The sequence below is a fragment of the Ceratotherium simum genome, chromosome 35 (genome assembly GCF_057802395.1).
Source record: "Ceratotherium simum simum isolate JZ-2026a chromosome 35, ASM5780239v1, whole genome shotgun sequence".
NCBI classification, from domain to species: domain Eukaryota; kingdom Metazoa; phylum Chordata; class Mammalia; order Perissodactyla; family Rhinocerotidae; genus Ceratotherium; species Ceratotherium simum.
In genome coordinates, this window is record NC_141934.1 from 22,461,476 (window position 1) to 22,477,101 (window position 15,626).

The window sequence follows — 15,626 nt, forward strand, 5'->3', positions numbered from 1 at the left end:
CTACCGGGTTGCAAGAGCCCGGCCTCTGGCTGGCTGCCCCTGTGCAGAGCTTTGCACGTAAGGCTGTAAAAAGTGACTTAGAATTAGAGTTACAATGGTAAGGCAATGGAGCTATTTATATCAATATTCCAGTTAATGAGTTCTTTATTTCACTCATGGATTGTCAATTTAAAAAGGTATCAGAATACCATAAGAGGATACAGTAAACTCTAAAAGTGTATTAAGCAGATGTAATTTAATTTTTAATGATCCAGAAGACATTTCATGATTTTGTATTGCCTCAGCATCACCATTATGAACTTCAGTTTCTGATCAATTTTTTTTTGTTTTTAAATTCAATCTGTGTGGGGTTTTTTTTTTTTTTTTTGTGAGGAAGATCAGCCCTGAGCTAACATCCATGCCAATCTCCCTCTTTTTGCTGAGGAAGACCGGCTCTGAGCTAACATCTATTGCCAATCCTCCTCCTTTTTTCCCCCCAAAGCCCCAGTAGATAGTTGTACGTCATAGTTGCACATCCTTCTAGTTGCTGTATGTGGGACACGGCCTCAGCATGGCTGGAGAAGTGATGTGTTGGCGCGCGCCCAGGATCCGAACCTGGGCTGCCAGTAGCAGAGCGCACGCACTTAACCGCTAAGCCACGGGGCGGGCCCCTGTGTGGGTTTTGAAAACTCTTATTTTATCATGCTCAAAATCTGCAAAGGCAAGTCTATTTTACACACACACACACATTTTATAACAGCTTTATTGAAACACAGTTCACATACCATGCAATTCACCCATTTAAACTGTACAATTCAATGGCTTCAATATATTCCCAAAGTTGTGCAACCATCACCACAACAATTTGAGAACATTTTCATTACCCTAAAAAGAAACCTCATACCCATCAGCAGTCACTCCCCATTCCTCTCCTAACCCCAATACTCCCAGTCCTAGAAAATCACTAATCTACTTTCTAAGATTTACCTATTCTGTATATTTCATATAGTAAATGGAATCATACAATATGTGGTCTTTTTTAACTGGCCTCTTTCTTTTACTTAGCATAATGTTTTCAAGGTGTATATATATATTTAAAATTGTGGTAAAATATACATAACATAAAATTTGCTATTTTAACCACTTTACGCGTATAGTTGAGTGGCATTAAGTACATTCGTTGTTGCTCAACCATTACCATCCATCCACAGAACTTTATTTACTATATTTTAAATAATATTTTAGCAGGGTTATTGTGAAGGTTACATGAGTTAATATAAACAAAGAGCTTACAACAATGTCTAGTATAGAGAAAAGGCTCAATATTATTTTCTTTCAATAAGTTTTCTGATCATGCAGATAGCTCCTGTTTCAGATGAACAATACATGATGGAAGGGCTTAGTAAACAATATTTGTACTTATTCATAAATGTAGTTAAAGTTGAGCACCTGGGATGGAAGAAATAGCTTAAATACTTATAAGGGGTTATTAAGTTTTCATTTCTTTATTTGCAGTTTAACCAACTTAATGGATGAGTGTTGCATCCACTACTCTAGGCAAAAAAAATATGGAAATTCAAGTATGTTTATCACTCACAATTTCAGAGCAGAGTCTCCCAAATGCTTGAAAGAAATCTTCTGTTGTTATCTCTCCTCTCATAAATGTCATCCAGGGCCCTTTTTCACCACCTGAGATCAAGGCCTTCAGTATAGTTCCGGAAGGGATCTGATTTTGTACCTCCCATTCTAGAGGAAGTAAAATAGGCCATAAGTGAAATACATCGACAAATGGCTGGGGCTTGGGGCATTCAGGGGAATTACATACCAGTTCCTGTGGCATCACTGTAGTGCCAGGTGGGTTCTCTTGGGAATTCGGAGAAATTCAGGAAATGCAAAATCTCAGCCTTAGATCGCCAAGGGAACAGCAATACTACTTGTGTGACTGAGGGGACACTGCTGCTAAGTGTCAGGTCTTTACCACCTGCTTGAGAAAACTCTGGACACTGAATATGAATTTTCTTACCTGGTCTCTCATTAGTTGGCTCATATACATTAGGTCCCTCACATGGTCCTGGCATATAGTCAGGAAGTGCATGAGGTAATAAGGCAGACTCTGATGGCACTCCAAAACAAGCCCCACACTTTGTAAACTGTAATAATCCTTTATGGCAATGTAGCTGGGACACCGAAACAACCACTTGGGGGATGCTGTCTTTGTGGAATAAAGAAGAAAATTTCTATCCACAAAGAGCTAAGGCAGTGATGGATCAGCATTTGGGTATATTGGGAACATTTGGACAGGGGTTGCTTTTTGTTGTAGAAGGTTGGTTTTTTCTTCCTATAATACAGCTGCCACAGGGCAAAAATATATATAGCATTCATAATTAGATCCAAGACATAATACGCTTTACACATAGCTTTTGTTTTGATAAAGTAGTGCCTGTGCATTGAAAATATTTCAGACAATACAGAAGGATATAAAAAAGAAAGTAAAATAACAAGAATCTCATTCTTTAGAAAAAATCAATGGCACCAATTTGGTGTATGTCTTTTGAGAACAGCAAGACTTTTAAAACTCAAGCCAAAGAATAATATTTCTTTAATTTTAGAACTAAAGTGTATAGCAGTTTTCACGGTCTCAGAGTTGGCAAGCATGTAAGGAAACTGGCACACACTGTTGATGGGCATGTTAATAAGTACAACCTCTACGGAGAGCAAAATTTTAAATGCACATATATTTGACGTAGTAATTCCACTTCTAGGAATTTCTCTCACAGATATATTTATAAAAGTAAGCAAAGATTACGTATAAGACTATTTGTGCAGAATTGCTCGTAATAAAAAGAACTAGAAGGGGCTGGCCCTGTGGCATAGTGGTTAAGTTTGCAGGCTCCACTTTGGCGGCCTGGGGTTCACAGGTTCGGATCCTGGGTGCGGACCTACACACCACTCATCAAGCCATGCTGTGGCGGCATCCATAAACAAAATAGAGGAAGACTGGCACAGATGTTAGCTCAGGGCCAATCTTCCTCACCAAAAAAAAAAAAAAAAAGAAAACTAGAAACTTCAATGTATATTAATAAAGAGCTTGTTAAATCAATTATGGTACATCCATATAATGGAACACCACACAGATGTTAACATATATATAAACCAGGGGCCGGCCCAGTGGTGCAAGCGGTTAAGTGCGCGTGCTCCACTGCAGCGGCCCGGGCTTCGCCGATTCAGATCCCAGGTGCGCACCGACGCACTGCTTGTCAGGCCATGCTGTGGTGGCATCCCATATAAAGTGGAGGAAGATGGGCACAGATGTTAGCCCAGGGCCAGCCTTCCTCAGCAAAAAAAGAGGAGGATTGGCAGATGTTAGCACAGGGCTGATCTTCCTCCCACACACACACAAAAATATATATATATATAAACCAGACCAAGGGTCAGCAAAATATGGTCTGGGGGCCGAATCTGTGTGCTGTTTTTGTAAATAAAGTTTTATTGGAATACAATCACACCTATTCATTTACTATCATCTATCACTGCTTTCTTGCTACAATAGTAGAGTTGAATAGTTGTGACAGAGACCGTGGGGCTCGCAAAGCCTATCTAGCCCTTTATAGAAAAAGTCTGCTGACCCCTGAACTGGACCTATGTATTCTACAAAGTCAATAAAAACACAGGTATGAAACAGTTTGCAGTGTATGATGCAATTTGTGCATACATGTTTTACACACACACACACACACACACACACACACATATATATAGGCAATTTTTTGAAGGATAAACAAAAAACTTTTCACAGTGATAACCACTGAAGGCTGGAACTGAGCAGGGGTGGAGGTGGCAACAGGAAATTTACCTTTGCATTTTATATACTTTTATCATTGACTATTCAATAAATGAGGCTGACATAACTGAGTTTCAATATGGAAAAAAATTAAATCCCTATTTTACACCATCACAAAAATAAAATTCCAATACATTAAATACCCAAATCAGAAAAATAAGACTCTAAAATTTAGAAAACAATACAGAACATCTTTATGAACTTGAAGAAGGAAATACTTTTTTTGTGTGTGTGTGAGGAAGATCAGCCCTGAGCTAACATCCACGCCAATCCTCCTCTTTTTGCTGAGGAAGACCAGCCCTGAGCTAACATCTATTGCCAATCCTCCTCCTTTTGTTCCGTTTTTCTCCCCAAGGCCCCAGTAGATAGTTGTATGTTGCAGTTGCACAGCCTTCTAGTTGCTGTATGTGGGATGCGGCCTCAGCATGGCCAGAGAAGTGGTGCGTCGGTGCGCGCCCGGGATCCGAACCCGAGCCGCCAGTAGCGGAGCGTGCGCACTTAACCGCTAAGCCACGGGGCCAGCCCCCAGGAAATACTTTCTTAACTAAGACTCACAAAGCTCAAGCCATAAAGAAAACAACATATGATTTTGATGACATCAAAAATGAAAATTTTGGGGCCAGCCCCAGTAGCCTAGTGGTTAAATTTGACATGCTCCACTTTGGCAGCCTGGGTTTGGTTCCTGGGTGTGGACCTACACCACTCGTCTGTCAGTGGCCATGCTGTGGTGGCAGCGAACATACAAAAAGAGGAAGATTGGCAACAGATGTTAGCTCAGGGTGAATCTTCCTCAGCAAAAAAAAAAAAAAAAAAAGAAGAAAGAAAGAAAACTTTAGTATGGCAAAAACATAAATAAAATAAAAAACAACTCACAGAAGGGAAAAAATATTTGCAAGTGATATAATACACAAAAGGTGATTATTGCAAATCAACAACAAAAATGAGCAATTCACAGAAAGGGAAAACTGAACGACCAATCAATTTACAAAAGGAAAAAAAAAGTTCAACCTCCTGGCAAATCAGAGAAATGAATATTAAAATAACATAGAAAGAAAAAGAACACAGAGATAGCATTTTCATCCACCATACTGACAAAAACTAAACACTCCGATCATATTATATTCCCTGAGTACTATGCTAAAGTGTTTGGACTGTACTCCGAAGTTTTTGTCACATGTATACTAATTTTATAGTAAACTAGTAGCTTAAATCAGGGGTTGGCAAACTTTCTGAAAAGGGCCAGACACGGACAATGTGTAAGTGAATGGGCATGGCTATGTTCTAAAATAACTTGATTTTTATGGAAACAGATTCGAATTGTGTATAATTTTCAGATCACAAAACATTATTTTTGTTTTGACATTTTTCAACTATTTCAAAATGTGAAAACCATTCTTCGCTGACGGGCCATACAAACCATAGAGCAGGCCAGATTTGGCCCACAAGCTGTAGTTGACTGATCCTTGGCTTAAATGTAAAAATATATTAAGAGTATGCTATTTGAGGTGATATCAATTCTAGTATTAGCTATGAAATGACCCTTAATATGGTTCATTTGGAATAAATACCATTAGAAGTTTCAGTCAAGAAAAAAAGAAGGGGAAAGTAGAAGGTATCGCTATTTGGTTCATTCGTCTATCCATCCAACACTTCCTGAAGGACTGATCCAGCTCCGAGCTGACACTGGAAAGGTGAAGTAAATAAGTCCCAGACCCGGGGTCCTGGGTTCTCAGAGCCCCACAGAGGGGACACGAACACATCCCACTGCTGACTAAAACATGCTTTGGTAAAGGTGAAACTGACATGAGAATATGCCAGCCAGGGACATTCTGCCCAGGGAGAAGGAGGTCAGAGAAGTCTTAACAGAAGAGAAGTCTTGAAGTCAATAATAATAACAACCATAAGATTTACTGGGCGCTCAAAAGATTCTAGGCACTGTGCAGAATAATGTTCCATTTAACTTGTCATTAAAAGTACGAGTGGGATTTGAATAGTAGAGGAGGCAGGGAAGAGTAGCTGCCAGCAGAGGGAACAGAACTTGCAAAGGCACAGGAGTGTAAATGTGTTTGGCACATTTGGAGAACATCAAGTCGTCCACGGCAGCTGAAACATGGGCACATGGTAGGAAACGGTGCGACATGAGGACAGGAAGCCAACTGAGGGCTAACTAACCGAGAGGCCCCGAACACCAGGAGAGAGGTCTTGGACTTAATCTAAGGGACAATGTGCAGGCAGGCAAGGATCTGAAGCAGAGGAGGGAAGGGTTAAGAGCTGAGTTTTAGAAAGGTAATTCTGGGGGCTGTGTGGCAGGGGGTGAAAACCCTCCTAACCCAGTGAAGGAGGCCGAGGTGATGGTGTAGATGGGAGAGGACAGGGATCTAAACCTGAGTAGAGGCAGTGGGAGTGGAGAGAAGTGAACAGGTTCTCAAGATATTCTGGAGAAAGTCGAGAAAATGCCTGTCCAGTTATCTTGATGCTCCCTGTAAAAGTGGAGATCCAGCTGTCTGCCAAATTTGAAGGTTTGGGGTGGGAGAGTATGATGACTCTGGGGGCTGTATGAATAGCCTGGCAGTAAATGCGAGAGGAATATGAGTAGAGGAATACAGGCTGAGGGCCTAGCTGCAGCTAAAGCTCAAAAAATCACCCCCCTAGACAGACAGTTTGCATCCTGGGGTAATTTTTTACCCAGAGGCCTGGAAAACCTGTACCTGGGTTGCTTTATGATGGAGAATTGCTCAACCAGCCACCACAGAAAGTCAAAAGCATAGGAATAGCTGTTTGGCCCTTTTTCCTTCCTGCTGGCTGGAATGAAAATGTGATGGCAGGAGGTGAAGCAGCCAAGACAGATCATGAGGTGAAACTGGAAATGAAGAGTACTCACAGCAGAGCGACACAAGAGAAAAGGCCCAAGTCCCTGACACCACAGAGAAACATACTAGCCCCAGACCACACACCTGGGCTTTTATGTGCAAAAGAAAGAAACTTCTATCTTGTTTCAGTCCCTGTTTTGTTAGGTTTTCTAACACTTGAAGCCAAAATTAATTGAACTTATGTCAGTTGAACTGAGTAGGGAAAAAAGTAAAACCAGGAGGGGCTGATAAGAAAGGATCAGAGACTAGAGGTTTGATCTCGTAGGTCCAAAAGCAGGTTTGGAGGGAGGGAAGTGGGGGAGGGAAGGTCATGATCAAAAGGGGAATTTGAACATTCAAGATTTCAGAAGTAGCACAATTCTCAGGGAAACATAGTTAAATTCTACCAATAACAATAACAACAATATGACTGGCAGCTCAGCATTTTTGAGAATTTAGGATGAGCCGAATACTCACTGTGCTAAGCAAGTGCTTTCCATAGATTCTCTCATTTAACTTTCCCCAAACCCCAAAGAGGTAGGTACTATTATTAGCCCTAATTTAAAGATGAGGAAGCTAAGACTCCGAGAAGTTGAATAATTTGCCCAAGATACTCAGCCACTAAGTGGTGCTTGGGATTTGATTCAAGAGCCAGAATATTACCCACGGGGATACACTACGGCCCAAATGTTCCTGTCTCCCCTTACCACCCTCCATTCCCCTCACCCAACCTCCGTCCCCAAAGGTGAAATAGAATCAAGGGCTCACCTGCAGCCACTCTCCCTGGAGAAGGAATGAGAACTCCACCCATGTCAAAAATCACAGCTCTGTAGGTGCCGCCTCCAGAATGTGTCCATCGCAGGGCGCCCTGGTGCCTGCACTGGATGTGTTTCAGGAAGGCTGCCCTCCAAGCCCACTGGAGGCGTGAGGACTGGAAAAGCCGCCTTATGCACATGTTGAGCCCGACGCTGCCTGAGAAGAAGGCACAGGCACAGCTTGCCTTCGCTGCCTCCAATCCAGACCTCCATCCTGGAGCTCAGGGCAGCCAACTGGACATCTCCCCTGATCTCCAATGAACGCTTCAAACCACAGCCAGAACAGAAGTCAGGGTCTCCGCCCTCCCTGACTGCTCCTTTTTCTAAGTTCCTTAGCTCAGTAAAGGGCTCCACCGTTCACCTCGCTGCCCGAGCCAGAAAACTGGGATTCTGCCCCAACTTCTCTCAACCCTCCCCAGCGCCTCAATTCCAGGTGCTCTGTGCTGTCAACTCTTCCTCCTGACAATCTCCATCTACCTCTCTCCACTCTCACTCCCGTTATCTCGCCCACAGATCATTGCAACAGCCTCTTAACTGGTCCCCTTGCCTCTTTTTTTTTTTTTCTTTTGTGAAGATCAGCCCTGAGCTAACATCCATGCCAATCCTCCTCTTTTTGCTGAGGAAGACTGGCCCTGGGCTAACATTCGTGCCCATCTTCCTCCACATTTTTTTTATATGGGATGCCGCCACAGCATGGCCCGACAAGCGGTGCATGGGTGCGCGCCCAGGATCCAAACCCAGCCGCCAGCAGGGGAGCACGCGCACCTAACTGCTACGCCACGGGGCCGGCCCCCGACCCCCCACCGCCTCTTCTCAAACCCCCTCCTTATTCTTTCTTCTCTCTTCAACCAGAGTAATCTTTCAAAACTCACATTTGATCACATTCTAAGCCCAGTGAAAACCTTCAATAGCTCCCCATTGCCCTCAAGATAAACTCGCAGTACCTTGACCTGCCTTAAAAGGCCCTCTAAGGTCTGCCTCCTCGCTTTCCACTGCAACTCCACCTCTTTTTCACCTTCACCTGAATGATCTGGACACGCAAATCTACGTGCAGTTTCCTCAAACACGTGATGATCACCACCTGATACTGGGCCCTTGTGTACGCTGCTTCCCTGGCCTGGAATGCTCCCTTCCACCTGCTACCTAATTCCAAATTGTCCATTAGGTTGTAGTTTACCTGTCACTTCCTTCATGAAACCTTCCTGCCTACCAGAAAAGACAGATGAGGAGTCTCTCCTGTATACTCCCAAGATGCCCTGGACTGACCCCTCCTAGCTCTCTTGATGCCACTGTCACACCATCAGCCCTCCTACAGCTCACTGCCGTAGCCTCCCAACTGTTCTCCACTGCCCCAGTTCTTTTTTTTTTAAAGATTTTATTTATTCATTTTTTTTCCCCCCAAAGCCCCAGTAGATAGTTGTATGTCATAGGTTCACATCCTTCTAGTTGCTGTACGTGGGTCTCGGCCTCGCGTTGGACGGAGAAGTGGTGCCTTGGGGCGTGCCCGGGATCCGAACCCGGGCCGCCAGCATCAGAGCGCGCGCACTTAACCGCTAAGCCACGGGGCCGGCCCCTCCACTGCCCCGGTTCTAAACTGACTTGTAAAAGGTTCAGAAAAAAACACACACGCAACACACATATATGTATATAGATATATTCCTATATACACATGTATAGAGATAAACCAAACGTGGCAAAATGTTAATAACTAGTCAATCTAGGTGAAGGGTATACAATGAAGGGTGTATGAGAGATCATTGCACTAGTCTTTCAACTTTTCTATAGGTTTGAAATTAAAAGCTGGGGAAAAAAACCAGAATAATTAAAGCAAACTCTATTTGCAGTCAGTCCCGCATGAAAATCTTTAAGCTTCTGAAACAGACTCGTAGAAACAGAAAACAAACAGGTGGTGGCCAGAGGGAAAGGAGGTTGGCAAGGAAGTGAAATAGGTGAAGGGGATTAAAAGGTACAAATCTCTATAAACTTACAAATAAGTTATGGGGATGTAATGTACAGCATAGGGAATATAGTCAATAATATTGGAATAACTCAGAGGACAGATGGTAACTAGACTTATCCTGGTGATTTCATAATGTATACAAATATCAAGTCACTATGATGTACACCTGAAACTAATATGATACTGTATGTCAATTATACTTAAAAAAAGAAACATTCACAATTATCTAAGAACACTTGAAATCTGGATTTATATTAACTATCATTAATGATGAATTCTGACCTAAGCATATATTTTGCCTTGAGCTATTAATAGTATGCTATCATCATGATTAGCAAGATATTTAAAATTTTTCTATCATCTTCATCTCATTTTAACTTCTATTTTGTGTATGTTTTGTAGTGCACTTGATATATTAATACTGAATACATATATTATTAATAAATATACATAAATCATGAAAAAAATCTTTTAAGCTTTTTATGTGATTTCTATAGCTAAAAAGCTTACTAAAAATCAGGTTAGAGCAAAACAGCCTACGAGTTTATGGGAGTCACTTCAGTGCTGCCATAAGGATTCAATAAACTTTGTTAAGAATCTAAAAAAACGATTCTTATGCAGTAAATCTGCAAGACGGTATCTCATGTAATTGTAAATTCGCTGAATTGGGGAGTGAATTTTGGAGTTAAAAATTTAGAGGTTGATTTGCATTTTCAGTTTCACTTATGTTCCTAGACCAAGGCCAAAGTTTATGATGGAGGGAGATATTTATTTATAGCCTCCTAAAAGCATCAACACATTTTGTGTGAAGGCTTAGCAGAGATGAAGTGTCTCTGGGGCCTAAAGGGCTGACTTGCATCCTCACTGAGGACACCGTCCTCCACGTACTCCTGCTAATGGATGAGTGGGCAATGCTCCCAGGACTAGCTTGCTTACACCTTTCAACTAGAGGTGATGGTTCTGTTCTAGCCCCTTACCAATGCAAAGGCTGTGCTACCTCTGTGCCCACTGACTGGAACGCCTTGCTTTACCGGCCTGGTGAACTTCCATTCATTTTCACATCATAGCCTCAGCTTTACCTCCTCTGCAGAGGTTTTTCTTTCTTTTTCCAGGCAGACTCGGGCACTACTTTTTCACTCCCGTTGGTTCTTCTCTATTCCTTCACTAGAGCACTTACCCCATTACACAGTAACTATTTTCATGTCTATCTGCTCCCATAATTTTAAGCTCCTTAAGGCAAAGACTATCTTCTTTACCTTTGTATATATCTATCTCCTGGGGCCTAGCAGTGTCTAGACACACAGCAGGTGCTCAGTATAAATAAGAGCTGGAAGGATGAATAAACTAGGTGAATCAGAAAATAGGTGAAAGCAGGGGACAGCCTCAGTGGTTGGCAGCCATAAAGAACATAACTTGCCCATCTCTAACTAACAATTCTAGTTCTCTGGAACTGGCATTTTCCTTCCATACTGTAAAGAATATTTGTTTCTCCCTGCCTCTTAGAATGAGATTAACATGATAATATAGATTTGCTACCCAAATTATTCCTTCATAAATATGCACAGCATGTTGTCATATATTAGGAGATGGTTCAGTAAAGAGATTGAGTGTTGGCTCTGGAATCAGACTGCCTGGGTTCAAACTGTAGATCTGCCACTTACTAAGTACGAGATCCTGAGCATGTTACTCTCTCTGAGCCTCAGGTTCTCCCTCTGTAAAATGGGAATTACAGTACCTATTTCATAAAGTTATTACTATTACATAAGATAAAGTATGTAAAGCACTCAAGTTAGTACCTGGCACACCATTAAATGTTATTTACTACTGTAATATACTATAAAAAGTTCACACAAGGTCTCATATGTCATATGCACATACTATGTGCATATGGCATATGCACTTTCACATAAATCAGCGAGTCTCAAAGGGGCAATTTTGGCCCCAAGGGGACATTTGGCAATGTGTGGAACATTTTCGGTTTTCACCACTTGGGAGGAGGTGCTACTGGAATCTAGTGGCCAAGGCCAGGGATGCTCCTAAACATCCTATAAAGCATAGAACACACATACACCCCAAAGAAGTAACAGGACCCAAAAACGTCAATAGTGCAGAGGTTGAGAAACCCTGATATAAACAGTATATACTGAAACATATTTCATAAGGTAAAGTCACAAGCTATATATACACATATATCATGAGGCCATGTTATTCCATATATAGTCCATATACCTACACATGTCCAGGATGTGCTGGGATACATCTTACATATCATTATAGCATATACTCAGAATAGCATCCTGTCATATACGTCTTATATATGTACTGATTGCAGCTCTTGATATCTATATGCTAAAGGCAGTCTGACGTACGGGAAAGAATGCTGAATCTCAGAAAAACTAATGTATATAAAGCCTTGCTCTGTATACATCATTTCATTTCACCCTCACAGCTGTACGAGGATATTATCCCAATTTTACACAATAACTAGCTCAAGGGCACACAACTGGTGATCAAGGACGACTCCATAAGAACAGTAACCGTGTGTTATCTTATTCACCACTGTATCCGCACCGCTCCAACAGTGCCTAGGCTCTCAGTAAACATCTGCGAAGTGATGGGTAGGGGAGTAGGACTCAGATCTGTCTCCAGCACTGAGCGCTTAACCAGCCCACCGCCCTACCTTAACCGAGTCAGAAACACTGCAATTGAGTCCCTACTCCCTATGGGATTCGCCTCTCCGAGGCTCAGCGTACCTCTCTGTAAAGTGTGGCTGACACAAAGCAACCCTGCCTAGAGCCAGATCGAGGAGTCAAACACGACAAAAAGAGGCAAGACAGGTTCTTGGGACAATTCGGAGACCTCGCGGAGCCGCGGCCCCCTCTGCGTCAGCTGAGGCGGGCTGAGGGCGGGGCCTCTAGGGAAAGTTTACTCGGGCCGGGGCGCAAACCCACCGATAGGCCTAACGTGGAGGCCAACACTCGCAAACCCCGCGACCTCCCTCCTCCCCGACCTCTTCGAGATTCCGTCCGGAGGGGCTTAGGTTCACGCTCACCTCCGCGCCGCGTCTGCAGTCACGTGGCCGCCACTCCACCCAATCGGAGCGTGCGCTGATCCGCGCATGCGTGACCCCGCGGGTCAGCGACGGCGGCCGGGAGGCGGAAGTGGAGGTTGTTGTGGCTCCGAGCGGGGAGCTGCGGCTGCTGGGGTGGCGGCTGCTTCGCTGAGGTGGTGGCGGCGCTTCCCGTCCCGGGCCGCTCGGCCTCTAGGCTCGCTTCCCAGCCTCGCCTTAGCCCGCCGGGGCCCGCGTCTGCCCTATGAGTGTGTCACTGGTTGTCATCCGATTGGAGCTCGCGGAACACTCGCCCGTCCCCGCTGGCTTCGGCTTTAGCGCCGCGGGTGAGTCCCGCGGCCTCGCCGCCGTCCCTGTAGCCGGCGCCCCGGCCCGAGGGGCTCGTCCTCCCCAAGTACGGCCCGGAGAAGGGCTGCGGCGGGCGCTTTGGCTCAGGAAGAAGCTGAGAGGTGGTTGGGTTCCCTTCATCGTCCGTCCTTAAGAGGCCTCCCCAGATGTCATCTTCGGGAAGCGCTTCCCGGTCTCTCCCTCCCGGTGCTTTTCCACGGCGCTCTGTTTACACCTGGCGCCTCGCCCTCTCCGTCCCGGGTTAGAGTCGAGTTGTGTAGACTTCGCTCCAGGCTTGGTGAAGGCAGGTCCTGGATCCCCAGCCACGCTGACGGGCCCGTTGCTCTCTGAGAGAATATGCATTTAGGCGCCCTGTAACAGTAGTAATAACTATAACTAGAGTTTGTACACTTCCTAAATCCCAGCCCTGTAGTAAACACTTTGTGCGCATTATCTTCCTCATCTTCACGACTCGGTTCAGTAGGTGTGTGGTGTGCCCCTTTTACAAATTGGGAAACTGAAGCCCAGTGATTGAATGGCTTGCCCAAGTGGTGAAACTGGGATTCTAACTCAGAGCTAGACTTGAGAGTCTGAGCTCTTCACTACCGGCCACACAGCCTCCTTCGGTGGGGAGTGCAGCCGTGACTGTTCCTGGGACCTCAATTACCTACTGGTAACGTTTATTCAGGAAGTACTTGCGGAGTGCCCACTATCTGCTGGAGCTTTCGTTGTTGCAGAATGAGACATGGTCCCTGCTTTAACGGCACGGCAGTTCAGTGGGGGAGACAGATGAATCAAATTATTACAGAATAAATGTAGACATACAACTGCAATAAGTGCTGTGAAGGTAAGGAAGAAACAGTTTGGAAAACTATTATGAGAAGGTCTGTGGTTTGGGGAAGGGAACTGGGGCAGGTAGGGATGGATGGTGTCATCGGAGACTTTCCTGAGTATGTGAATTTTGGAGCTGCAAATTAAAGATTGAATATGATTTAATGGGTTACAAGCACCTTTCAAAAGCTAACAGTGATCTTTGAGTTCTGAAAGTAAACTAAATCGACGTTAGCCACATAGACACTTCTACAGTCAGTCATGATTCATTTAGTCATTTATTCAACAGATCTTTTTAGAGCTTCCAGTGTGTGCTGGGCACACTGCTGGGCAATGTGGTGTAAGTGGTGGGGATACAGTGGTGGGTAAGCAGACCTGGTCCCTGCCCTGATAGAACTTTATATTAAGGGTATTTCAGTTGAGTCTCCAAATTCCTTTTTCATTTTTGTGTGTTTCATTGATTTAAGACAGTGGTCACAGATTTTCATGGCATGAGGCTAACACAGGGTATTTAAGAAGACTACCCCTAAAGGTTTTTATAAGTTTTGTTTATTAATGGTAATGACTTGATACCTTCATTTTGGGCTCAACACACAGTTTCGCTTTATCAGGTATTACTAAAACGTTGGTTCATCTGGACATAATCACTGTGGAACCTTCCTTAAGCTGTTACTCTTGTTGATTTGCTTTAAAGTGCATGATTTCACTAGAACAGCCCTGCATTTCTGAGTTTATTGTAGTGAGTGTTAATTAACTATCTGCTATGAACTGCCAGAGCCCCAGAGGTGGGTGAGATGGACACTGCAAAGGCATCTTCTTATCTTGGGGGAGGGCAGCAGAGAGAAAAGGGAAACCTGTGGATGGATACATTGAGAGTAGAGAGGAGCTTCTTTTATTATCAGGTGTTAATCATTCATGTGTTCTTTAGCCGGGGAAATGTCTGATGAGGAGATCAAAAAGAAGACACTAGCTTCAGCTGTAGCCTGTTTAGAAGGGAAGTCACCAGGGGAGAAAGCAGCAATCATACATCAGCATCTTGGCCGTCGAGAAATGACAGATATGATCATTGAAACCATGAAGTCCAACCCAGGTATGCTTTCTAAAACCCAAGACTCTCTTTTGTAACTTAAGCCCCTGGTTGCCTGTTTCATACATGTTGTTCAATGAGCCCATGATTTTGACCTTTAGCATACTTTTATCTTTCACTACTTGTTTGCCTTACTTGAGGTTGTCAAGCCACATTTCAATTTCTCAAATGTTTCTCCTAAATTAATCCTAACAAACTGGGTTGGCAACTCTATTCAGTGAGGAGAGCTACTTACCACCTAGGTCAGTGGCAGATTATGAATGAATCCAGAGAAGCATGTCGTGTCTCCCTCTGCTCTGCCAGCTCACTCCAACCAGGGGAGTGGATGTATGCTACCTCTCCAGCACAAAGGTGGTCAGAATTGGTAGGTTTGGTTTTCAGACTTAATAGTCCTGAATGTTTGTCCCACTTAAGAGTGCATGGTGGAAGACACCTGCTCTTATTGTGGTACTGCCCGATGTAAGAGCCATCCTTGAGTTTCTGAGGATGTTAATGAGATTTTTATGGGGCAAAGAGCGCTTTCAAGTTGAGATGCTCCCGTAACTCAGCTGTTCTGTGAATTTAGTTCTTAAGCAATACATTACAATTTCTCTGTCAACGTTTATTCTTCTAACTTGAAATTTTAATCTAATTAGAATCCTTCAGGGCCAGCCCGGTGGTGCAGCAATTAAGTGCGCGCGCTCCGCTGCGGCGGCCCGGGGTTTGCAGGTTCGGATCTCCGGCGTGCACCGACGCACTGCTTGCTAAGCCATGCTGTGGTGGCGTCCCATGTAAAGTAGAGGAGGATGGGCACGGATGTTAGCCCAGGGCCAATCTTCCTCAAGAAAAAAGGGGAGGATTGGCATCGGATATTAGCTCAGGGCTAGT

The 15,626-nt window shown here is 43.9% G+C and overlaps 2 protein-coding genes across 5 annotated transcripts in view; one reads left to right on the forward strand and one right to left on the reverse strand.

Annotated features, from left to right (window-relative positions):
* Positions 1–12,565, reverse strand: part of ACAD10 (acyl-CoA dehydrogenase family member 10) — a 57,432-nt gene extending 44,867 nt beyond the window's left edge. Inside the window, exons 1-3 of one of the 3 annotated variants that reach the window (XM_087424211.1) lie at positions 12,497–12,565; positions 7,438–7,641; positions 1,577–1,725 (exon numbers count right to left, since the gene is read on the reverse strand). In XM_087424211.1, the coding sequence (XP_087280337.1) occupies positions 1,577–1,725; positions 7,438–7,624 (336 nt within the window). In that variant the 5' untranslated portion in view covers positions 7,625–7,641; positions 12,497–12,565. The other 2 variants (XM_087424209.1, XM_087424210.1) reach the window with 2 other exon arrangements.
* A 47-nt stretch (positions 12,566–12,612) lies between these two features.
* Positions 12,613–15,626, forward strand: part of BRAP (BRCA1 associated protein) — a 33,863-nt gene continuing 30,849 nt past the window's right edge. Inside the window, exons 1-2 of one of the 2 annotated variants that reach the window (XM_004429974.3) lie at positions 12,613–12,840; positions 14,601–14,762. In XM_004429974.3, the coding sequence (XP_004430031.1) occupies positions 12,759–12,840; positions 14,601–14,762 (244 nt within the window). In that variant the 5' untranslated portion in view covers positions 12,613–12,758. Of the gene's footprint in view, positions 12,841–12,887; positions 13,689–14,600; positions 14,763–15,626 lie in introns of those variants that run through there. The other variant, XM_087424212.1, reaches the window with a different exon arrangement.